At 42.3% G+C, this 24,770-nt stretch overlaps 1 protein-coding gene across 4 annotated transcripts in view; it reads right to left on the reverse strand.

The window, feature by feature from the left end:
• Nucleotides 1-22,043: 22,043 nt before the first annotated feature.
• The window catches only part of dscama (Down syndrome cell adhesion molecule a), a 180,140-nt gene continuing 177,413 nt past the window's right edge, over nucleotides 22,044-24,770 (reverse strand). For all 4 annotated transcript variants that reach the window (XM_014197411.2, XM_045717100.1, XM_014197410.2 and 1 more), the window contains one exon: nucleotides 22,044-23,984. In XM_014197411.2, the coding sequence (XP_014052886.2) occupies nucleotides 23,590-23,984 (395 nt within the window). In that variant the 3' untranslated portion in view covers nucleotides 22,044-23,589. The remainder of the gene's footprint in view (nucleotides 23,985-24,770) is intronic.

Here is a 24,770-nt window from a genome sequence, read left to right on the forward strand (position 1 = left end):
GAAGTGACCAAGTGCTCAGAACCAGTGCTGGTTGTGGGTCTGGCTGTGCTGTGTCCTCGGGGGGATGGTGAAGGTTATGGACTAGGGCTGTAGCTGATGGCATTGGGCCTGTGACAGTGGATGGAGGGCCCAAGACTGGAACTGAGTCGGCTGGTGGGACCAGGGCTGGGCATTCAGCTCAGAGTTGGTGCTGGGTCTGGAGATGGGCCCAGGTCAGTGCTGAACTGGTCCTCAAGGACGCAGTGGACACTGGGTCCAGGACGGTGGTCAGGTCTGGTGACAGCAGGTCGACCAGGAGAGACATGGGTTGTGTCGGTTGGGGTGCCAGCTCAGGTACCGGTGGCTGCAGATTGGGGTGGCAGTCTGCAGGCGGAGGTGGAGCAGGCTGGAGCTCTGTTGATCGCAGGGCAGGCTGCAGCACTGGCAACAGCTTGTCTGACTTAGGTGCTGCTCGTGGTAGCACCGGCTGTGTTGCAGGATGGTGCTTGGCCGGTTGCTGAAACGAATTGGGCTCTAGTGGCTGTCGTGTTGGAGGCTCGAGCACCGGCAGTTGTTGGTCTGGCTGTACCACTGTTGACTGGGTGACTACTTGGAGCGTGTTGGAAGTAGTTGGATGCAACTCTGACAACTGCTTGGCTGGCTCAAGGGCTGGCAACTTGGTTCCGGCAGCTGGGCAGAAACAGGACTCAGGACTGGCGCTACAGGTCTTCTAAGCCTGGGTAGTTTCATGTTCTTTCTAAAATAGTTTTGGTAGGCCTCCAACTGCCATCTGGCTCGTTCCTTCCTGTAGGGGGACAGCAACCCGACTCAGGAGGTCTGCTGAACTTCCCAGTCCTAATTTTTTTGCCAGCGTGTGTGCCTTGTCAGGGGCATGGCTTGCGGCATGATCTGCATCCCGTCATTACTGGTCATAGTCCAGGACAATTGTACCTATCCGGCTTGAAGATCCATGAAAAAGAGCAGTCTGGTGAATAAAAGGACCCATGTTTTTTGTCCCTTTAAGCTACTCTAATCCCATACAATCAGTACCTACTCAATGTACAGGATAGGATCATGAATATGTTGTATGGAGAGACTATTGATTTACAGCACCATAAGGTGTACTGTGGTGGAGCTAGCCAATCCTCTTCAGTCTGTGTAGAATGTTTCTATGGCTGACCCTAACCCATGAATGTCGTATTTATCCTTTCCACTGACAGCTGCTGCACACTTGTGCTTTCACGTACCAAGAGATACAGCCTTATGACTCAGTGCTGGTGGTCAATAGAGGAGGGTCTGCGTCAGAGGTGACAGAGACAATCAACACTCTACTCTAAATACATTGCACGCGACCAATGACTCTCAGTAGCGATTTGCCAAGAGGTTAATGCACCCCTGAGCCCATGCAGATGGAACGTCATATTAGCAATGTTGGTGTCAGACTGGGATAAAGCATAAAGCTGAGTGACTCATTCATTCATGGCTTTGGATCAACATTCTTTCTGATAGTCTTTAATAAAGAAATGTTTTGGTTATCCTGACCTGTGTTATAATAGCCCATTATTATTGAAATGGGAAGTTTACAAATTTCTTGTTAACAAACTATAGTTTTGGCAAGTAGGTTAGGACATCTACTATGTGCATGGCACAAGTCATTTTTCCAACAATTGTTAACAGACAGATTATTTCACTTATAATTCACTGTATCACAATTCCAGTGGGTCAGAAGTTTGCATACACTAAGTTCAGTGTGGCTTTAAACAGCTTGGAAAATTCCAGAAAATTATGTCATGGCTTCAGAAGCTTCTGATAGGCTAATTGACATCATTTGAGTCATTTGGATGTGTACCTGTGGATGTATTTCAAGGCCTACCTTCAAACTCAGTGCCTCTTTGCTTGACATCATGGGAAAATCAAAAGAAATCAGCCAAGACCCCAGAAAAAAATCTGGTTCATCCTTGGGAGCAATTTCCAAATTCCTGAAGGTACCACGTCCATCTGTACAAACAATAGTACGGAAGTATAAACACCATGGGACCACGCAGCCGTCATACCGCTCAGGAAGAAGACGTGTTCTGTCTCCTAGAGATTAACGTACTTTTGTGCAAAAAATGCTAATTAATCCCAGAACAACAGCAAAGGACCTTGTGAAGATGCTGGACGAAACAGGTACAAAAGTATCTATATCCACAGTAAAATTAGTCCTATATCAACATAACCTGAAAGGCCGCTCAACAAGGAAGAAGCCACTGCTCCAAAACTGCCATAAAAAGCCAGACTACGGTTTGCAACTGCACATGCGGACAAAGATGGTACTTTTTGGAGAAATGTCCTCTGGTCTGATGAAACAAAAATAGAACTGTTTGGCCATAATGATCATCGTTATGTTTGGAGGAAAAACGGGGAAGCTTGCAAGCTGAAGAACACCATCCCAACCGTGAAGCACGGGGGTGGCAGCATCATGTTGTGGGGGTGCTTTGCTGCAGGAGGGACTGGTGCACTTCACAAAATAGATGGCATCATGAGGGAGGAAAATTATGTGGATATATTTAAGCAACATCTCAAGACATCAGTCAGGAAGTTAAAGCTTGGTCGCAAATGGGTCTTCCAAATGGACAATGACCCCAAGCATACTTCCAAAGTTGTGGCAAAATGGCTTAAGGACAACAAAGTCAAGGTATTGGAGTTGCCATCACAAAGCCCTGAACTCAGTCCTATAGAAAATGTGTGGGCAGAACTGAAAAAGCGTGTGCGAGCAAGGATGCCTACAAACCTGACTCAGTTACACCAGCTCTGTCAGGAGGAATGGGCCAAAATTCACCCAATTTATTGTGGGAAGCTTGTGGAAGGCTACTCAAAACGTTTGACCCAAGTTAAACAATTTAAAGGCAATGCTACCAAATACTAAACTTCTGACCCACTGGGATTGTGATGAAATAAATAACAGCTGAAATTAATAATTCTCTCTACTATTATTGTGACATTTTACATTCTTAAAATAAAGTGGTGATCCTATCTGACCTAAGACAGGGAATCTTTACTAGGATTAAATGTCAGGAATTGTGAAAAACTGAGTTTAAATGTATTTGGCTAAGGTGTATGTAAACTTCCGACTTCAACTGTACCTTTACCAACACCTCTCTGTAATTTGATACTTTGTGCAAGGCAATTGATCAGCATTAACAACTTGTGGCTTGGGCCACCCAAGTGGCGCAGCGGTCTAAGACACTGCGCCACAGTGCAAACTGAGATTCTGTTTCGATGCCGGCTGCCACCAGGAGCTCCATGAGGTGACTTTTAGTTTCTCCAGAAATAAATAATTCTAAATAACAAACTGACTTTATTTACAAATTAGTGAGAATGTCTCACCCCATGTTCAAGAATGGCCTTTTTCTCGCTCGCTCTCGTTTAAATGAAAACTATATAATCTCCAAAATATTGTTACTTTTTAAACAAAGCGATTATTATTATTGTTAATTCATTTAGAATGATATATTCTCAGATATTCACACAGATCCTAATGAAAAAATGTCCCTTAGATATTAATTTAGAATCCTCTAAATGTAATTATTGATGGAGAGTCCCGTCATTGAAAAAAATATTTTTTAGATATACTGTAGGCCTACCGTAGGCGAAATGAGTCTCACTAGTGTTGGGTAATGTGCTGTTAAAAGTGGTGTATGTCTTATTTATTTAAAAAGCATATTGAAGTTAGAAGCAATAGGATTTGAAGCAATAACTATTTCTGCATTGTTTCGCATTGCTCTGAGACAAGCATGGGGACTGGTCTTGATAAATCAATTATATTTTTATTTTCACTGAATCTCCATTTGGGTATTGGTTACACTACAATTAGGGTGTGGAAATGTTATGCCCCTTAGATATAAATTTAGAATCCTCCAATCCTCTTATGCTGTAGCCTACTCCCGACCGTCACGTAGTACAGCACCATATTTTCCATTCCATCCTAACAGAAACCCTGAGGGTTTCGTTTTTCATTTTTCTTGGAATAGAAAAATCAAATTAATTAAGCTACATTTCTTAAAATCAATCCCATATACTATGTTCTTACAAAAAAGGTTTTAAATTCTATAGTAATGCCAATATGGAAGACTATCAAATGCTTCTCAAAGATGTCCTCTGATGGTCAAACTATCACTAACTTGCATTAATGGTAAAAATGGCTGACAATTAAATAACGTGCCATAGAATTCTGCAGCAGCTGTAACGGTCGTCGTGAACACAGGACCAAAATGCAGCGTGGTAAGTGTTTGTCATTTTTAATGATAAAACTGAACACTAAATCCGACAAGCAAAACAAAAGAACAACCGAACAGTTCCAACAGGTGCAAAACACTAAACAGAAATGATCTACCCACAAACCCCAAAGGAAAACAGGCTGCCTAAGTATGACTCCCAATCAGCGACAACAAAGTACAGCTGTCCCTGATTGAGAGCCACACCAGGCCAAAACAAAGAAACACAAAGCCTAGAAAAAAGGACATAGAACGCCCACCCCAGTCACACCCTGGCCTAACCAAAATAGAGAACAAAACCCTCTCTATGGCCAGGGCGTGACAGCAGCCCGCAAGGTGTGCTGCAGTATGACGCAACTTTTAAAGGAGGAAACACTGTACATGTACAAATTACCTTGACTAACCTGTACCCCTGCACATTGACTCGGTACCGGTACCCCCTGTATATAGCCCCGTTATTGTTGTTTTATTGTGTTACTTTTTATTATTTTTTACTTCAGTTTATTTGCTAAATATTTTCCTAACTCTTTTTTGAACTGCACTGTTGGTTAAGGGCTTGTAAGTAAGCATTTCACGGTAAGGTCTACACATAAAGTTGGATTTGATTTGATTTGATTTGAAAAGGCACATCTCAACAAGTGGTCCAGATATCCTATTGAAAAAGAGCTGAAAGAGGTGCCGGTTTAGATAATAGGTACAACTGTCCTAGAGTCCAGGTTAGAGGACAGAAATGACCAGTAGGAGACAGATACACAGTTCACACATTTATTACCAGACAGACATTCCCACACAGACAGAAAACAGGAAGAGGATAATAATGAAAGTGATAATGATGGTGATTAGTGATGTTCTGTAGGACAGAAGAGAATATAGAGCATGTATTACATAATGGCACTAATGAGTATATAATAGCAATGCTAACAGTGCTATGCTAGCAGTATTTCACAGCAGTAGTACATAATGCAATCCCAAACAAATAGCAGTATAGTAATATAGGCTAGCAGAAATGGCAGTAAAGAAATAGCAGGGCTATAGGCTAGCATATATTGGCTATAGCATATATTGGCTAATAGGCCTTAGTCTATTGACTGGCATAGCAAAAAATATGAACGGTATACACATGGTGACTTTTAGCAGGGCTAGGCTCACAGTGTTGGCTAATGGGGTTGCTATAGCACACAGTATTCCTGTATAGACAATAGCAGGTAGCAGTAGCATGCTATGCTACTGGTGCTGAGCTAGCATGTTAACAATAGCAAGGCCATGGCTGCAGGAAGTGACCAAGTGCTCAGAACCAGTGCTGGTTGTGGGTCTGGCTGTGCTGTGTCCTCGGGGGATGGTGAAGGTTATGGACTAGGGCTGTAGCTGATGGCATTGGGCCTGTGACAGTGGATGGAGGGCCCAAGACTGGAACTGAGTCGGCTGGTGGGACCAGGGCTGGGCATTCAGCTCAGAGTTGGTGCTGGGTCTGGAGATGGGCCCAGGTCAGTGCTGAACTGGTCCTCAAGGACGCAGTGGACACTGGGTCCAGGACGGTGGTCAGGTCTGGTGACAGCAGGTCGACCAGGAGAGACATGGGTTGTGTCGGTTGGGGTGCCAGCTCAGGTACCGGTGGCTGCAGATTGGGGTGGCAGTCTGCAGGCGGAGGTGGAGCAGGCTGGAGCTCTGTTGATCGCAGGGCAGGCTGCAGCACTGGCAACAGCTTGTCTGACTTAGGTGCTGCTCGTATTAGCACCGGGTGTGTTGCAGGATGGTGCTTGGCCGGTTGCTGAAACGAATTGGGCTCTAGTGGCTGTCGTGTTGGAGGCTCGAGCACCGGCAGTTGTTGGTCTGGCTGTACCACTGTTGACTGGGTGACTACTTGGAGCGTGTTGGAAGTAGTTGGATGCAACTCTGACAACTGCTTGGCTGGCTCAAGGGCTGGCAACTTGGTTCCGGCAGCTGGGCAGAAACAGGACTCAGGACTGGCGCTACAGGTCTTCTAAGCCTGGGTAGTTTCATGTTCTTTCTAAAATAGTTTTGGTAGGCCTCCAACTGCCATCTGGCTCGTTCCTTCCTGTAGGGGGACAGCAACCCGACTCAGGAGGTCTGCTGAACTTCCCAGTCCTAATTTTTTTGCCAGCGTGTGTGCCTTGTCAGGGGCATGGCTTGCGGCATGATCTGCATCCCGTCATTACTGGTCATAGTCCAGGACAATTGTACCTATCCGGCTTGAAGATCCATGAAAAAGAGCAGTCTGGTGAATAAAAGGACCCATGTTTTTTTGTCCCTTTAAGCTACTCTAATCCCATACAATCAGTACCTACTCAATGTACAGGATAGGATCATGAATATGTTGTATGGAGAGACTATTGATTTACAGCACCATAAGGTGTACTGTGGTGGAGCTAGCCAATCCTCTTCAGTCTGTGTAGAATGTTTCTATGGCTGACCCTAACCCATGAATGTCGTATTTATCCTTTCCACTGACAGCTGCTGCACACTTGTGCTTTCACGTACCAAGAGATACAGCCTTATGACTCAGTGCTGGTGGTCAATAGAGGAGGGTCTGCGTCAGAGGTGACAGAGACAATCAACACTCTACTCTAAATACATTGCACGCGACCAATGACTCTCAGTAGCGATTTGCCAAGAGGTTAATGCACCCCTGAGCCCATGCAGATGGAACGTCATATTAGCAATGTTGGTGTCAGACTGGGATGTACTGCCCAGTGATTTGATGTATGTCTGGGACTGAGGCATGAGGGACCATCATGCAGATATGTGAGGTGGTTTCTATTCCTGGAAAAAGCTGCAAGATTTTTGGTTCAAGTCCCACTCAGGTCACCCCCGAATTTGATGCACTGTTCTTATATTCTCCCTCTGGTAATGAATTGAGCTCTGGATACTCACTACATGTATGATGCAGAAGCTATTTTTGTATTCATATCACTCAATCACCTATATAAAGTTCTACGATCAAAGTAAGTTCTGAGACAAAAGTACTGTTTGATGTCAAAGCACTCAGGATGCCAGGTTTGAAGTAGACCAATATACTGAGTAGAATGGTGGTAGATTGGATAAATACACTGACTTTAGAGTAGGATGGTGGTACAATGGAAGTTAAAAACCAATGCAGTAGATTATTGATCCCCAGAGGTACGCAACTGATCCCCGATGGTACGGCAACTGTAGGTTACTGTAACACACACCCAGTTCAATAATGCTTATTTCATCTCCATTGAGTCATATGTTCGAAACAATCAATCTTCCCACTTCCATGTCATTATATACCCATGTCCCACTATCTCATAAAGAAAATGGTATGTACCGTATGCCACACCAGATGCCAAACAGACTCCATACCCCCACCCTCTCTAAACACACACTCGCACGCACACACACGCACACACACACACACTCCCTTAATCCCTTGGCCGACGGTGTGATTGCGTTTAACACATCCTAATTAAAGCAAATCAAGCTGCACTCCACGTCCTTCCCCAGATGCAATCAACATCCCACCTGACCTGGTGACAGAAAGCTCCATATTTCTCCTTCAGATCAAAGCGAAGAATTCAATCTGGCCCTGCCTTTTATTTATGACAGCAGTTTATAACGGCCAAGTGTGGTGGGCCGAGTAAATCTCTGTCACCACGCTTAATTTGTTGTGTACTTCAGAAGCGGATGGCGAATATAGTTGTCATGCTGAGTAATACGCCTTCCCATTAGTCTGTGATATAGGACTGTAGAAGCAATTTTCAGGCTGAGGTGTTGTTTGGGGAGCTCAGGCTGAATCTCCAGAGTGACAGTCTGGAAGGCTCTCAATCAATAGACCAATTTAGGAGAAAGGAGCTTCTCTACTCAAGTCACAGCTCACTGGGGGATTGAAATGGAGCAGTTTTAGCACCTAATGGGTTAAAATGACAAGTTGTGCCAGCAACTGACACCTCAACTCGCACCTCAGAGAGATTTTGTTTGAAGGGATTTAATTGTTAGGCCCTGAAACATAGCCTTTGCATTCCAGTAGCAACTGAGTGTGTTTGTTTAGGTTTCACTCATGCGAAGCAGTCCCATGAGAGTTGAATGTAGGCTAATTCTGACTGTAATTGGCACACACTTATTTGCAGCAGGTGCGTAAGGATTGATTAGTGTGATCCATCCTGGCTATGGATCCTGTCAGGTCTCATTCCCCCTCTCATTCTCCCTCTCATTCCCCCTCTCATTCTCTTAATAGTCTTTGAGAACACCACACACACAGATTCTCATTTCCAGGCCTCTACCAACAATATGTCACAGAATGGAAATCATCTCCTGGCTACACTCTTAGAAACAAAGGTGCCATCTACAACCTAAAAGGGTTCTTTACCTGTCCTCAAAGGACAAGCCTTTGAAGAACCCTTTTTGGCTCCAGCTAGAACATTTTGGGGTTCCATGTAGAACCCTTTCAACAGAGGGTTCTACATGGAACCCCAAAGTGTTCTATCTGGAACCAAAAAGGGAACCCTTTTGGAACCCTTTTTTCTAAGAGTGTACACTACTGCCTTAAATCCTATTGTTCCTCGATGGATTTGATGTCAATGTCCTTATCCGCTGATTATTGCTGATTAAAGCATCTACAGGTGTGACAGACTGAATAAGGGGGACAAACTTGACTGCTTTTGGGAGAGGCCCCTTTTGGGATAGCTTGCATCCAAAAATGAAAGGGGCAAAAGTTATCTCGACCAACATCAAAGAAGCTCTTATAAAACATTGACTCAAAAACAGCCCAATCGACTATTTCACAGAGTTATCATCATAGTTATTATCATAGTTCTACAGATAATCATATTCACAGGGGTATTGTCAGTAATAATCTTGTGATCATAAAGTTGAATTCAGCTGTTAACTCTGTTACTGTTAGCCCAATTGGGAAGCCCACTGTGGTGAACATGTCCAGTGCTATTATTTCAAATACCATAAATATGAATAACCCCTATGATTTAAAATCGCGTAGAGGGACCACAGAATCGTGTTTCTCATGGTCTGAGAGTCTTTAGGTTCCTTTTAGCAAACTCCAAGCGGGCTGTCATTTGCTTTTTACTGAGGAGATGCTTTCATCTGGCCACTCTACCATAAAAGGCCTGATTGGTGAAGTGCTGCAGAGATGGTTGTCATTCTGGAAGGTTCTCCCATCTCCACAGAGGAACTGTAGAGCTCTGTCAGAGTGACTATCGGGTTCTTGGTCACCTCCCTGACCAAGGCCCTTCTTCCCCGATTGCTCAGTTTGGCCAGGCGGCCAGCTCTAGGAGGAGTCTTGGTGGTTTCAAACTTCTTCCATTTAAGAATGATGGAAGCCACTGTGTTCTTGGGGACCTTCAATGCTGCATACATTTTTTTGGTACCCGTCCCCAGATCTGTGCCTCGACACAATCCTGTCTCGGCGCTCTACGGACAATTCCTTCAACCTCATGGCTTGGTTTTTGCTCTGACATGCACTGCCAACTGTGGGACCTTATATAGACAGGTGTGTGCCTTTCCAAATCATGTCCAATCAATTGAATTTATCACATGTGGACTCCCATCAAGTTGTGGAAACATCTCAAGGATGATCAATTGGAACAGGATGCACCTGAGCTCAATTTCGAGTCTCATAGCAAAGGGTCTGAAGTAAGGTATTTCTGTTTTTACATTTTAAAACATTTCTAAAAAGCTGTTTTCGCTTTGTCATTATCGGGTATTGTGTGCTGATTCCTGAGGAAAATGTTTTATTTAATCCATTTCAGAATAAGGCTGTAACGTAACAAAATGTGGAAAAAGCCAAGGGATCTGTATACTTTCCGAAGGCACTGTATCTGTTGCCGGGGGGACGCTGTTGGTTCTATTTCTGAGTATTTCAAACCTTTTATGTCATCTGAGTAAGTTGTCTCAGGGGATTTTAATTTGGCTTACCGTGGCCTCAGACCATTTGAATAATATTTGTCTTGACTGCAAAACCCACACGGATGAATGTAAAAGATTCAGCAAACTCCTAACTGATTGACCTAATTCTGACTTAAAGCCCCCACAAGTAATTGTCCAATGGTGGCTTTGCTAATGATCTCAGTGATCACTGTCCTGTTGCATGTATTAGAGATATCAAACAGATGAACACTGATCCTCTTATTTTCGATTTAGGACAAAAAGTTAGTGCCTGAAATACTATTTCAAGTTTGGTACTGATAGTCCTGCTATGTCTTTCCCTCTTAGTAAGTTTGTTAATTTTATCTGGGATCGCTTACCTTGCCATATACATTTCAATACCACACTATGGACTTTATCCCAATAGCCAGAAGGGGGTGACAAGAGAAGCATTGAACTACAGAAATTCAGCTGTGGTAATATATTCATTTTGACAATAGATATTCTGCTGGTTAAAGCAACTGGGATGTTAGTCCATCTACTGAGGTAGAATTGATTTGTGTCAAAGTTTCTATATAAAATAAATAGAGCCGCACACTCATAAGCTCCACCACGTACCTTTATTAATAAACAAACAACATTTCCATCCTACAAGGATCATTGAGGTGGTAATCAGATATGTTGGAGAGCCTTGGTTGTCTGTGGATTGTAGTTGGTCTTGTTAGATGTCCAGAATGGCATTCATGTGTGTCTCAATAACCAGTAGGTATTCAGTTAATTCTAACAATATGCTGTTCAGAGAATCAAAAAATGTAGGATTATATGAATTTGGAGTATACACACTAATAAAAGCATTTTTTTTTGCATTATACAGTTAAAGTCGGAAGTTTACATACACCTTAGCCAAATACATTTAAACTCAGTTTTTCACAATTCCTGACATTTAATCCTAGTAAAAATCCCTGTCTTAGGTCAGTTAGGATCACCACTTTAAGAATGTGAAATGTCTGAATAATAGTAGAGGGAATGATTTATTTCAGCTGTTATTTCTTTCATCACATTCCCAGTGGGTCAGAAGTTTACATACACTCAATTAGTATTTGGTAGCATTGCCTTTAAATTGTTTAACTTGGGTCAAAGGTTTCGGGTAGCCTTCCACAAGCTTCCCACAATAAGTTGGGTGAATTTTGGCCCATTTCTCCTGACAAAGCTGGTGTAACTGAGTCAGGTTTGAGTTCTGCCCACAAATTTTCTAAAGGACTGAGGTCAGGGCTTTGTGATGGCAACTCCAATACCTTGATTTTGTTGTCCTTAAGCCATTTTGCCACAACTTTGGAAGAATGCTTGGGGTCATTGTCCATTTGGAAGACCCATTTGCGACCAAGCTTTAACTTCCTGACTGATATCTTAAGATGTTGCTTCAATATATCCACATAATTTTCCTCCCTCATGATTCCATCTATTTTGTGAAGTGCACCAGTCCCTCCTGCAGCAAAGCACCCCCACAACATGGTGCTGCCACCCCCGTGCTTCACGGTTGGGATGGTGTTCTTCGGCTTGCAAGCCTCCCCCTTTTCCCTCCGAACATAACGATGATCATTATGGCCAAACAGTTCTATTTTTGTTTCATCAGACCAGAGGACATTTCTCCAAAAAGTACGATCTTTGTCCCCATGTGCAGTTGCAAACCGTAGTCTGGCTTTTTTATGGCGGTTTTGGAGCAGTGGCTTCTTCCTTGCTGAGCGGCCTTTCAGGTTATGCCGATATAGGACTCGTTTTACTGTGGATATAAATACTTTTGTACCTGCTTCCCCCAGCATCTTCACAAGGTCCTTTTCTCTTGTTCTGGGATTGATTTGCACTTTTCACACCAAAGTACGTTCATCTCTAGGAGATAGAACGCGTCTCCTTCTTGAGTGGTATGACGGCTGCGTGGTCCCATGGTGTTTATACTTCCGTACTATTGTTTGTACAGATGAACGTGGTACCTTCAGGCGTTTGGAAATTGCTCCCAAGGATGTACCAGACTTGTGGTGGTCTACAATTTTTTTCAGAGGTCTTGGCTAATTTCTTTTGATTTTTCCATGATGTCAAGCAAAGAGGCACTGAGTTTGAAGGTAGGCCTTGCAGTACATCCACAGGTACACCTCCAATTGACTCAAATGACGTCAATTTGCCTATCAGAAGCTTCTAAAGCCATGACATAATCTTCTGGAATTTTCCAAGCTGTTTAAAGGCACAGTCAACTTAGTGTATGTAAACTTCTGACCCACTGGAATTGTGATACAGTGAATAAGTGAAATAATCTGTCTGTTAACAATTGTTGGAAAAATGACTAGGCCATTCTAAGACATTTAAATGTTTCCCCTTAAACCACTCAAGTGTTGCTTTAGCAGTATGCTTAGGGTCATTGTCCTGCTGGAAGGTGAACCTCCGTCCCAGTTTCAAATCTCTGAAAGACTGAAACAGGTTTCCCTCAAGAATTTCCCTGTATTTAGTGCCATCCATCATTCCTTCAATTCTGGCCAGTTTCCCAGACCCTGCCAATGAAAAACATCCCCACAGCATGATGCTGCCACCACCATGCTTCGCTGTGGAGAAGGTGTTCTCGGGGTGATGAGAGGTGTTGGGTTTGCGCCAGACATAGCGTTTTCCTTGATGGCCAGAAAGCTCCATTTTAGTCTCATCTGACCAGAGTACCTTCTTCCGTATGTTTGGGGAGTCTCCCAAATGCCTTTTGGCGAACACCAAATGTGTTTGCTTATTGTTTTCTTTAAGCAATGGCTTTTTTCTGGCCACTCTTCCGTAAAGCCCAGCTCTGTGGAGTGTATGGCTTAAAGTGGTCCTATGGACAGATACTCAAATCTCCGCTGTGGAGCTTTGCAGCTCCTTCAGGCTTATCTTTGGTCTCTTTGTTGCCTCTCTGATTAATGCCAACCTTGCCTGGTCCGTGAGTTTTGGTGGGCGGCCTTCTCTTGGCAGGTTTGTTGTGGTGCCATATTCTTCCCATTGTTTTAATAATGGATTTAATGGTGCTCCGTGGGATGTATTTTTTTATAACCCAACCCTGATTTGTACTTCTCCACAACTTTGTCCCTGACCTGTTTGGAGAGCTCCTTGGTCTTCATGGTGCTGCTTGCTTAGTGGTGTTGCAGACTCTGGGGCCTTTCAGAACAGGTGTATATATACTGAGATCATGTGACAGATCATGTGACACTTAGATTGCACGCAGGTGGACTTTATTTAACTAATAATGTGACTTCTGAATGTAATTGGTTGCACCAGATCTTATTTAGGGGCTTCATAGCAAAGGGGGTGAATACATATGCACGCATCACTTTTCAGGGTCTTATTTTTTAGAATTTTTTGAAACAAGTAATTTTTTTCATTTTACTTCAGCAATTTGGACTATTTTGTGTATGTCCATTACATGAAATCCAAACAAAAGTCAATTTAAATTACAGGTTGTAATGCAACAAAATGGGAAAAACGCCAAAGGGGATGAATACTTTTGCAAGGCACTGTATTGCCATATTTAGCCCAAATGGATTTAATGCGCTGTTGCCACACAAGGAAACATTTTACTCCAGTGGGCTAAATCAGGGTCACACACAGTGTTTCCTGTTAGTCTTAAAGTATAAGACAAATACACCTCACACACATGGTTAGGGGCTTAAAAAAAGAAGACACCTGTACCGTGTCAGATATAGAGTTGAAATGTATTCAAATTTGAGTTTGTAACCCAATATCATACTTTATATACATTACAGAAGACTGAAATATAACAAAATTGTTTCACATAAACACCAGATTTTTGGGAGTATTTAAAAAAAAAAGTTTATTAATTATGTCATTATTACTGTGAAAATGTCCTGGACCATAGGCAATATAATTATAACAAGTTCAGTGCTCAGTATTAATAGTAATATTGTTCCTTGTACCTAAACATGAGGGGTGTCCTCATCATTGTCTGATTGTGCATGGATAGCCACCTGAATAATGAGCCAATCATGGGGTTCCATCTGTCGTCTTGTCCCCTTGTGTGTTGGATTTGATGTGCTTCTCGAAGAAACCATGTGTTTGAGGTATTTGATACCATTCCACCCAGCCATTAGCACAAGGCCATTCTCCCCAATTAAGGTACCACCAACCTCCTGTGCAGCAGTTTCAAGTCCTGTGATCCGCACATTTAATTTACGGGAATGATTTGAGTGATTCTATTTTCTCTTTTACGAGTTTAATTATCCCTTCCGATTTAGCTCGCGCTGTTTCCAGGTCATGGAGTCGCACCTCTGTCGCAATGGCTATCCTCACCAGACTTTCCACTTTAGTAGAATAGGTATCCACTTTAGCAGTGAATACTGCCAATGATTAATTTACCGGTTTTAATTGTAAGTCAATGGGAGAGATAATCTCCTCACAAACAATCTCTTGTATAGCAGTGACCAGCTCCTTCTGTTGTTGAGAGTTGCCATGTTCCCACAGTTGAATTGTGGACAGACAAATTCTAGTTGCTGGAGTGTAAAAGACCTGCTTGTTATTTCTTGTCACACAATGAATGCTCCATACCTTAATATAATTTTTAGGAAATAGGTCTGTCAATTCATAGTAATTTTGCAACAATTTGCAACATATTTAAAGGGATGGCTTAAGATAAATGTACTGAAAACCCTATTGAATGAAAAATTAGATAGGGTTTTCAGTACATTTATCTTAAGCCATCCCTTTAAATACGGTGTACCTTTAATTTCAATTTTATCGAAAGACTAGAATACATCGAGAGAATGGGTTCAGAATATAGGGATCAATGAAAGAAAGTATAAAGGCACAAGGTGAGACCCAGATGCAGACACGGGAGGCAGATGGTTTGAGTCTTCATATTTATTAAACAATCCAAAAGGGGAAGGCAAGAGAATGGTCATGGACAGGCAAAAGGTCAAAACCAGTTCAGAGTCCAGGAGATACAGAGTGGCAGGAATAATGGTCAGGCAGGCGGGTACGGTGTCCAGAAAACAGGCAAGGGTCAAAAACCAGGAGGACTAGCAAAAGAGAATAGAAACAGGAGTACAGGAAAAACGCTGGTTGACTTGAAAAACATACAAGACGAACTGGCACAGAGAGACAGGAAACACAGGGATATATACACCAGGGGATAATAAGTGACACCTGGAGGGGGTGGAGACAATCACAAGACAAGTGAAACAGATCAGGGTGTGACAGAAAGACACCTAAATATATGCATATTCGTCTCCGTTTCAACAATTGGTCAATTTAAAAATACTCCGATTTTGTAGATTATTTAGGCAAATTTTAGGGTCAGGAAAGTATGTTTGAATCATAAAAAACAGGTTTGGATAAACTTTACACACTAAATATATTAATGAATCATTAATACATTAGTTTGATTCATCCTGAAAGTTGCCATATTCAAGTACAATCCATTAAATATTGCAAGGCGAAAAAAAGTGTACAATAGGAGTTCAACAATAGTCCTATAAATGTACCCTTAATCCTCACTATTCATGTAACTCTATTACAACAGTCCAGTTGTTGTGAACCATGTGCCAGGCTCCAGGTTTAAACTGCTACCTGGTCTGAGTTCCATAATGATTCAAATAGACTACATGTCCCAAATTACTGCACAACGTTAGCCTAATATGATCCACTAATGCTAGCAACCCCCAGGAACAACTACACGGACGGGAAAGAGGAAAGAAAGGTAAACAGAATGGAATGTAATGATGCAAATTGTAAGCAACAAATTGAAGGAAACTAAAGTGACAGTTCTAAATATATGTGGGTATTACTGACAGTGATAGGATTGTCAGTTTGCTTCCATATGACTGGTTTAACATTCACCTCCATGGATCAAAAGGAACAGTTATCTAAAACAATTGCTATGTGTATTTACAATCCCCTTTTCCAAACAGATTACTCATTTACCTAGCTCTTAACAATATCTCTTATCAATTTATAAATTACAGTGAATTGAGAATGCTGTTATTTCTATTGGAAAAAAAGAAAGTCAATACTTTTCCCATTTATAACTGGCAGGTTCACTCAACCTTATTAATGGATTCCTCGCTCGTAAACGTGGTGGAATTATGGGGGAATTAAATTAAGGTCAGGATACAGCATATCTGTAAAAACACCTCCGCCACACCTTAATTTTGTTAATCTCCACCGCAAACGAATAGTGAGTGGGTGAATATCACGCTACTTAAATTCACGTCAGAATACACATAGAAAAAGTGCATAAAAGGGGAATTTAATTTAATTTACACATGCTTAACTCAGTTCGGAATTCCCCCCTTTTTGTCTATAAAGACCTCTTGCATAAACCTCCGCCATACCTTACGTCATTCATTGTTAACCTTCGGACGTATAAATGACCAGACCTGGACTCAGGGATGACCAACCCTAGAGATCCGTTCAGTCTCCAGCCAGTTAGGTAAATCTGCTTTTTTTCACCTGGAGATCATTTTGGAATGATCTCCAAAACTTCATAAAGTGGGTGGAGTTGGTGCCTCTAGGGCAATTCAGGCGGATGTTTCTATTTTACTGAAGAATGTGTTTGTTTCATCTGATTGTGTTATGATATTCATGTATTGTGTAATTGATTTGCATATAGATATGTATAGTGTAATTGATTTGCATATAGATATGTATAGTGTAATTGATTTGTATATAGATATGTATAGTGTAATTGATTTGTATATAGATATGTATAGTGTAATTGATTTGCATATAGATATGTATAGTGTAATTGTTGTTTATTGATGTGTTCATGCAGGGCTCATCTGCGAAAGAGACTGTGGTCTCAGCATGACTCCCTGCTTAAATAAAGGTTAAATAAAAATTGTATAAGTCGATAGGAAGGAACAGTCTCACACCCTTCACAATACATTAAGTATGCAAGATGGCAATCATTACCAAATTTGCTCAAAGTTAGTGTTATAATCAGAAATATGAGAAGGTAAGTGTGACATTTGCCTGATATGACTGGAGGCAACTTGGAGATGATGAGTTAGATGAGGTATGTTATTCAATGCAATGCAGGTAGGCAGCTTAACTTTGCAACACTGCCACCTGCAGGCAAGGAGTTGCGCACATGTTAGCGTCGATGTCTGCGCCCCACCCCCGGAAATCCAATTAGCATTAAAAATCAAAATCCCCATCAAAATCAGTCTGTTTAAGCTTGAGATTTCTGTTTTTTTTGCATGGGCTGCGTCTTAATCCACCGCATCTGCTGATGTTGACATTCCACATCTGTGGTGGAAGGTGGCAGAGGTACAGCGGGGTTTGTCAGAACAGGACACATCCCGAAAATCAGTCTTCTCACGATTAAGTCTGTAGCGGCCAAACGGAACATGACGATGTTCTCCATTTTGCTCTATGACACCCACAAGCATCACAGGACGGTTCTGAGTCGGTACCGCCGATCTGCCAACATCTCTCTGTAGTGTCCAACCAGTTTGTGCTACACACTAAAGGCGTCTGCATAAAAAGTTTGGTTTGCTACTAGCAGAATGCGGCTAAGTGAAGTGATAACTCAAGAAATCTGTAACTAATTATGACGTTTTTTCCGAGGAGGTCTCACTCGAGCAATTTTACATCTAACTAAGATGTTTGGTGCAGTATTTCTCAAGTGAATGAAAACAAGTAATCTCTCATCTCTCATTAAGAAAGATGGTGCCGGAGAAGAAGGCAGACGTTTTATGTGCCCCCAGCCATTTGTTTTTTTGTTTGTTTATTTGTGTTGTTTGTAATATATTTTTTGTACTTATTTTGTACATAATGTTGCCGCTACCGTCTCTTATGACCGAAAATAACGTCTAGACATCAGGACTGCGATTACTCACCACGGAGTAGCAGAATCCTTTTTTTCCTTTCACGACTCTAATGAGCCAGAAGAGAAAGGTATACTGCTTCCTCGGGAAGAGGCCCCGATTTGCATGAAGAGGAGGTGGAGAAAGAGGGCTGAAGGGCGGGCTGCCTTCTGAGAATTCACTTCGCTCCATTCTGCTAGCAAACGTGCAATCCTTGGAGAAACAAATTGACGAGTTACGCTGAAGATTAAACTACCAACGGTACATTCAAAACCGTAACATCTTATGCTTCACGAAGTCGTGGCTGAATGACGACAATATCAACATACAGCTGGCTGGTTATATGATGTACCGGCAGGATAGAACAGCTGCGTCTGATAAGACACGGGGCGGCGGACCATGAATTTTTGTAAAGAACAGATGGTGCACGATATCTAAGGAAGTCTCAAGCTATTGCTCGCCTGAGGTAGAGTATCTCATGATAAGCTGTAGACCACACTACCTACCGAGAGAGTTTCCATCTGTATTCTTCGTAGCTGTTTACATACCACAACAGTCAGAGGCTGGTACTAAGACAGCATTGAATTAGCTGTATTCCGCCATAAGCAAACAAGAAAACGCTCACCCAGAGGCGGTGCTCCTAGTAGCTGGGGACTTTAAAGCAGGGAAACTTAAATCCGTTTTACCTCATTTCTATCAGCCTGTTAAATGTGCAACCAGAGGAAAAATAACTCTGGACCACCTATATACCACACACACAGACGCATACAAAGCTCTCCCTCACCCTCCATTTGGCAAATCTGACCATAATTCTTACAAGCAAAAATTAAAGCAGGAAGCACCAGTGACTAGATCAATAAAAACGTAGTCAGATGAAGCAGATCTAAGCTACAGGAATGTTTTGCTAGCACAGACTGGAATATGTTCCGGGATTCCTCCAATGGCATTGAGGAGTACACCACATCAGGTCATTGGCTTCATTAATAAGTGCATTGATGACGTCGTCCCCACAGTGACCATACGTACATACCCCAACCAGAAGCCATGGATTACAGGCAGCATCCACACTGAGCTAAAGACTAGAGCTGCCACTTTCAAGGAGCAGGACTCTAACCCGGAAGCTTATAAGAAATCCCGCTATGCCCTCCGACGAACCATCAAACAGGCAAAGCATCAATACAGGACTAAGATCGAATTGTACTACACCGGCTCTGACGGTCATCAGATGTGGCAGGGCTTGCAAACCATTACAGACTACAAAGGGAAGCACAGCTGAGAGCTGCCCAGTGACACGAGCCGACCTGATGAGAAAAACTACTTCTATGCTCGCTTTGAGGCAAATAACACTGAAACATGCATGAGAGCACCAGCTGTTCCGGAAGACTGTGTGATCACGCTCTCCACAGCTGATGTGACTAAGACCTTTGAACAGGTCAACATTCACAAGGCCGCAGGGCCAGACGGATTACCAGGACGTGTACTGCGAGCATGCGCTGACCAACTGGCAAGTGTCTTCACTGACATTTTCAACGTCTCCCTGTCCTCCCTGTTCGAGTCTGTAATAACTCGGACAGTCTGCATAAAACATGTTTTAAGCAGACCACCATAGTGCCTGTGCCCAAGAACATTAAGCTAACCTGCCTAAATGACTACCGACCCATAGCACTCATGTCTGTAGCCATGAAGTGCTTTGAAAGGCTGGTCATGGCTCACATCAACACCATCATCCAAGAAACCCTAGAACCACTTTAATTTGCATACCGCCCCAACAGATCCACAGATGATGCAATCTCTATTGCACTCCACACTGCCCTTTCCCACCTGGACAAAAGGATCACCTATGTGAGAATGCTATTCATTGACTACAGCTCAGCGTTCAACACCATAGTGCCCTCAAAGTTCATCAATAAGCTAAGGATCCTGGGACTAAGCACCTCCCTCTGCAACAGGATCCTGGACTTCCTGACGGGCCACCCCCAGGTGGTAAGGGTAGGTAACAACACATCCACCACACTGATCCTCAACACAGGGGCCCCTCAGGGGTGTGTGCTCAGCCCCCTCCTGTACTCCCTGTTCACTCATGACTGCACGGCCAGGCACGACTCCAACACCATCATTCAATTTGCTGATGACACAAGTGGTAGGCCTGATAACTGACAACAAAGAGGTAGCCTATAGGGAGGTCAGAGACCTGTCCGTGTGGTGCCAGGACAACAACCTCTCCCTCAATGTGATCAAGACAAAGGAGATGATTGTGGACTACAGCAGGAAAAAGAGGATTGAGCACGCCCCCATTCTCATCAACGGGGCTGCAGTGGAGCAGGTTGACATCACCAACAAACTAACATGGTCCACGCACACAAGACAGTCGTGAAGAGGGCATGACAAAACCTATTCCCCCTCAGGAGACTGAAAAGATTTGGCATGGGTCCTCAGATCCTCTAAAGGTTCTACAGCTGCGCCATCGAGAGCATCCTGACTGGTTGCATCACTGCCTGGTATGGCAACTGCTCGGCCTCTGACCTCAAGGCACTACAGAGGGTAGTGCGAACGGCCCAGTACATCACTGGGGCCAAGCTTCCTGCCATCCAGGACCTCTATACCAGGCGGTGTCAAAGGAAGGACCTAAAAATTGTCAAAGACTTCAGCCATAGACTGTTCTCTCTGCTACCGTACGGCAAGTGGTACCAGAGCGCCAAGTCTAGGTCCAAGAGGCTTCTAAACAGCTTCTACCCCCAAGCCATAAGACTCCTGAACATCTAGTCAAATGGCTACTCAGACTATTTGCACTGCTCCCCCCCCCTTTTTACACCACTGCTACTCTCTGTTGTCATCTATGCATAGTCACTTTAATAACTCTACCTACCTCTACATACTACCTCAACTAACCGGTGCCCCTGCACATTGACTCTGTATTGGTACCCCCCTGAATATAGTTTCGCTATTGTTGTTTTACTGCTGCTCTTTAATTACTTGTTACTTTTCTCTCTTCTCTGTATTTTTTTTAAACTGCAGTGTTGGTTAGGGGCTCGTAAGTAAGCATATGTGACTAATACAATTTGATTTGATTTGAATGACAAAAACTTAATTGAAGAATCGCTACTGTTGACCAATCACTGACAAAGGGGCGTAAACTTTGGCTACTGAACTTCGGTTGCCTCAGGAAAAAAATGATTGTGCACGAACAGCCAAAAACACCCTTACTGAAGACCAAAACGAACAAAAACATCACAAAGTAATATATAATGTAATATACTGTATGCACAAACTGTTTCAGATGGGAAGCATGTGGACGCCTTAATATGAGCCCACCATTGAAAGATGGGACTCTCACGAACACATCGGTTGTTTTGCTCTAGGACGCCCACAAGCCCCACAAGACTTGTCTGAAGGTAGTCTGGGACCAGTTAAAAAATTCATGGAAGTATACTGTATATGGAAGTATGCTGTATATGGAGGTATGCTGTATATGGAATTACTTTAGTGACCAAAAAATTGTTAAATATGTGTAATTCTTTTTTTAAAGAATTTGATGATCTTTCTTAAATCTCTCAGATATAGGACAGACACTACAAAACATACTTCCTTTTTATTTTTTGGGACTATTTTGCCATGTTTGAATATTTTATTCAATGCGCTTCAATGGGCTAATAGCAGTAAGGCCAAATTCAATGTTTCATCAAATAATTTTCTACATATTTTGGGGGGATGCTTAAAGGGGTATAAATTAACCTTGGTATGATGATCTTAAAACAATGACATATGTTAGCTTAGTAGAAACCCAGCCACGGGCCCTTGGGGGGTTTAGTACTGAAAAAACATGAAATGTCATTGGTACAACAATATTTTTATTTGGAGAGTTTGAGTTTTATGAGACTCATGAGTGCTTTTACATAAACAGGAATTAGTGATAATCAGTGACTGTTGTTCAAATTCATTTCAGATGAATTACCCAACAATCCACCCCTATCACCACTCAATCACTGACTCAGTTCCTCGCTCACTTATTCACTCACTCACCCAGTGACACACCCCACCCACAACCTTTGCGGGCGTGCTCCTCTATCCGTGCCTCTAAACAACCCATCGCCAGTCATTCATGTCAAACTGTGAAGGATCATTTGGGGAACAGCCTTTTTATTAATAAAATGTGAACTGTGGGTTAGTTTCTCTTTATTTCAGTGCCACCATGGTGAACACCATGTTAAAAATAAAAAGCGACATCTTGTTAAAAGGAATATCATAATGAAGACAATTAAAACAAATAATATAAACTGGCAGTAATGACCACACAGCATTCTTATCAAACTCTCCCTCCAGGACTAAAATACAAAGAAAAATGGGCCAGGGTAAACAACAACTAAAACTGTGTAGTTATATCCACACTTTAGATAGACATTTCCCATAGATTTTGGTTTGGTTTGAAGGGGGGGGATTGTCTCAAGTTTTTTCCCTGTAGAGGAGCATCACGGCAATGCAGCGACAATAAATCTACTGAGGAGGAGAGTGAGAGCCTTGAAGACTCGACCTAGTGCACTGAGAATAGGGGCTCTGTCTGGACTGTTGTTGGGGGTGTCGCGAAGTGCAAACCGTTATATCTCTGACCCTCCCTGTTCTAACTAACTTCATTTACCACCCTGGCAAATTAGCAGTGGTAAACTACACCTGAATACATAGCTGGGGTTTGTCCCGCCCTGTAAGTATACTAACATAGTTATTCTTCATTACAGTACAGTATAGAGCAAATAGTATCAATATAATTTTCATAATCTTTTTTCATATTGCACCATCAGAGTATGCGACACAGAGAAAGATCAACAGAGACTCCATTTCCTAATCAAAACAAGATATGTGCAAACATGACTAAGGACTTTATTAACCAAATCAATTCTTCCCTGTATCCACAAATAAAAGTGATTTCTCTTTTTATATATATATATATATATATATATTTATATTAATAAGAATAATAAATCTTCACATTTGATAATTTCATAGTGTGACAAAAATGGTCAACTGGGCTGTCCAGTCGTGATCATAATCCTCTTAATCGTCTTTAATTGGTCAGTCCCCATGCATCCATAGGAAATAGATTTTTTTTCTTCAAAAAAGTAATAATTTGAGAGCAGCTGACAAGTTTGGACTGGTGTTGATTGCTTCCATTCCAGATTTCTCCAAAGTTTCATTCTGTGTTTTAGAGGAAGTTTCCATAGAAAAAAATGACAGGCTCCAAATTATCATCTCATACTCCGGGAAAAAAGTTGTCCAGGTTCTAATTCAAATAGTGTAGTAATGGTAATAATCGATCATTTGTAATCAATAATTAATAATCATTAATAGTTGAGAACTAACAACAAATAATCAATGATTAATAATTCATGATTAACAATAATAATCAAGAATAAATAATGTTCCCTCATAACATAATTATCTTGGCAAGCTCCGCATGGAGTCATTTCAGATGAATGAATTTTCTCACAAGTTTAAAAAACAAAGAAAGAAAGCTCCAAAAATAAATAAAAGAAGATTAGTAAAAGTTACCCATCCTTTAAGAAGAAAGGGGACATTATATACAGGACTGTTTGGTGAGAGTCAGTTTACTGCACTTGTAAGTGTAATAAGTCCAGTGTTAGTGTGAGTTTTAGTCTGGCCCCATGCCACTGATGTTATACCAGCGTGTAGGACTTTGCGTAGGGGTTGTTGGTCTGTTTGAGGTGTCCTCGTGAGTCCAGCAGGGACTCTTGGGAGGAGCTAAGCTTGGCAGCCTGGGCCAGCTCTGAGCCCTCTCTGTGGGGCAGGGTGGCTGCTGAGCCGGGTTGCCACTGGGCCACTGGGTCCCTGCTGCTGGCCCTGCTGCTGGCCTGGGGGGCCTCCGTGGGAGTTGGGGGCGCCATGCGTGATGGCCGTTTCAGGGAGCGACTCTTCTGGGGCTCCAAGCAGGCCTGGCCCATGGCCCCCTCTCCCCCGGCGCCACCCCTCCCTCCAGTGCCAGAGCACGATATGCCGCGGTTCAGCAGGAAGTCCATGCGCAGGTAAGGAGGCAGGTGCACTAGCTCGCCCCCTAAAGGACAAAGGAAGGAAAGAGAGGGGAGTTAGTTATGATGCATTGTGTTTTATGGACAACAACCCCATAGAATACACATATGGCCAGTGGAATTATGGAAAAATCTCATTCAAAACACTTCAGTAAAGAGAAATGACTGGCCCTGGGGAAAAGGTTAGGTGAGATACAAGCTCATCACATCTTCCACACCAACCCACTAAACTAGGGTAGTTTATATGCCAAAGTCATCCATAGATTCTGACAGACTATTAAAGTATACTGCTTTGTCTGGTTATTGAGGTAATATGCCAAAGAATGTTCTTCATCTGAATTTGGCCTTGACCATCATTAAATGAAATGGCAATATTTTACAATGTCATTAAACCCCCCCAGATCCCATTATACTTATTAGGTTAATGGATGGAGAAGGAGACTGTTGCTTTTCTATAACATAAATAAGTAATGTTATAGATTTAAGACTCCAGCGCAGCTCATTACAAATGTATCTGAGTAAAGTCTACAGAGTTTAATAAAATATAACTATAATGAACCAAAACTATATAGAATGAATAAGATGAAGACTTTATCAAAAAGACTGAATTCATGAGGTGAAGTGACCTCATAGCAAGTGGCCTCAAACAGATTTGGAGTTTTGTCAATAGAATAAGCTTAATTCATTCATTAATACATTACCTTAATTAATACATTAATTTATTCAAATCGCTGTCTGCAAAACTTCACATTTATTCCTGCAAGTAGCATTACTAGGGTTGCAAAATTCTGGAAACTTTCAATAAATCCCCT

This window comes from Salmo salar, chromosome ssa04 (assembly GCF_905237065.1).
Source record: "Salmo salar chromosome ssa04, Ssal_v3.1, whole genome shotgun sequence".
Taxonomy (NCBI): Eukaryota; Metazoa; Chordata; class Actinopteri; order Salmoniformes; family Salmonidae; genus Salmo; species Salmo salar.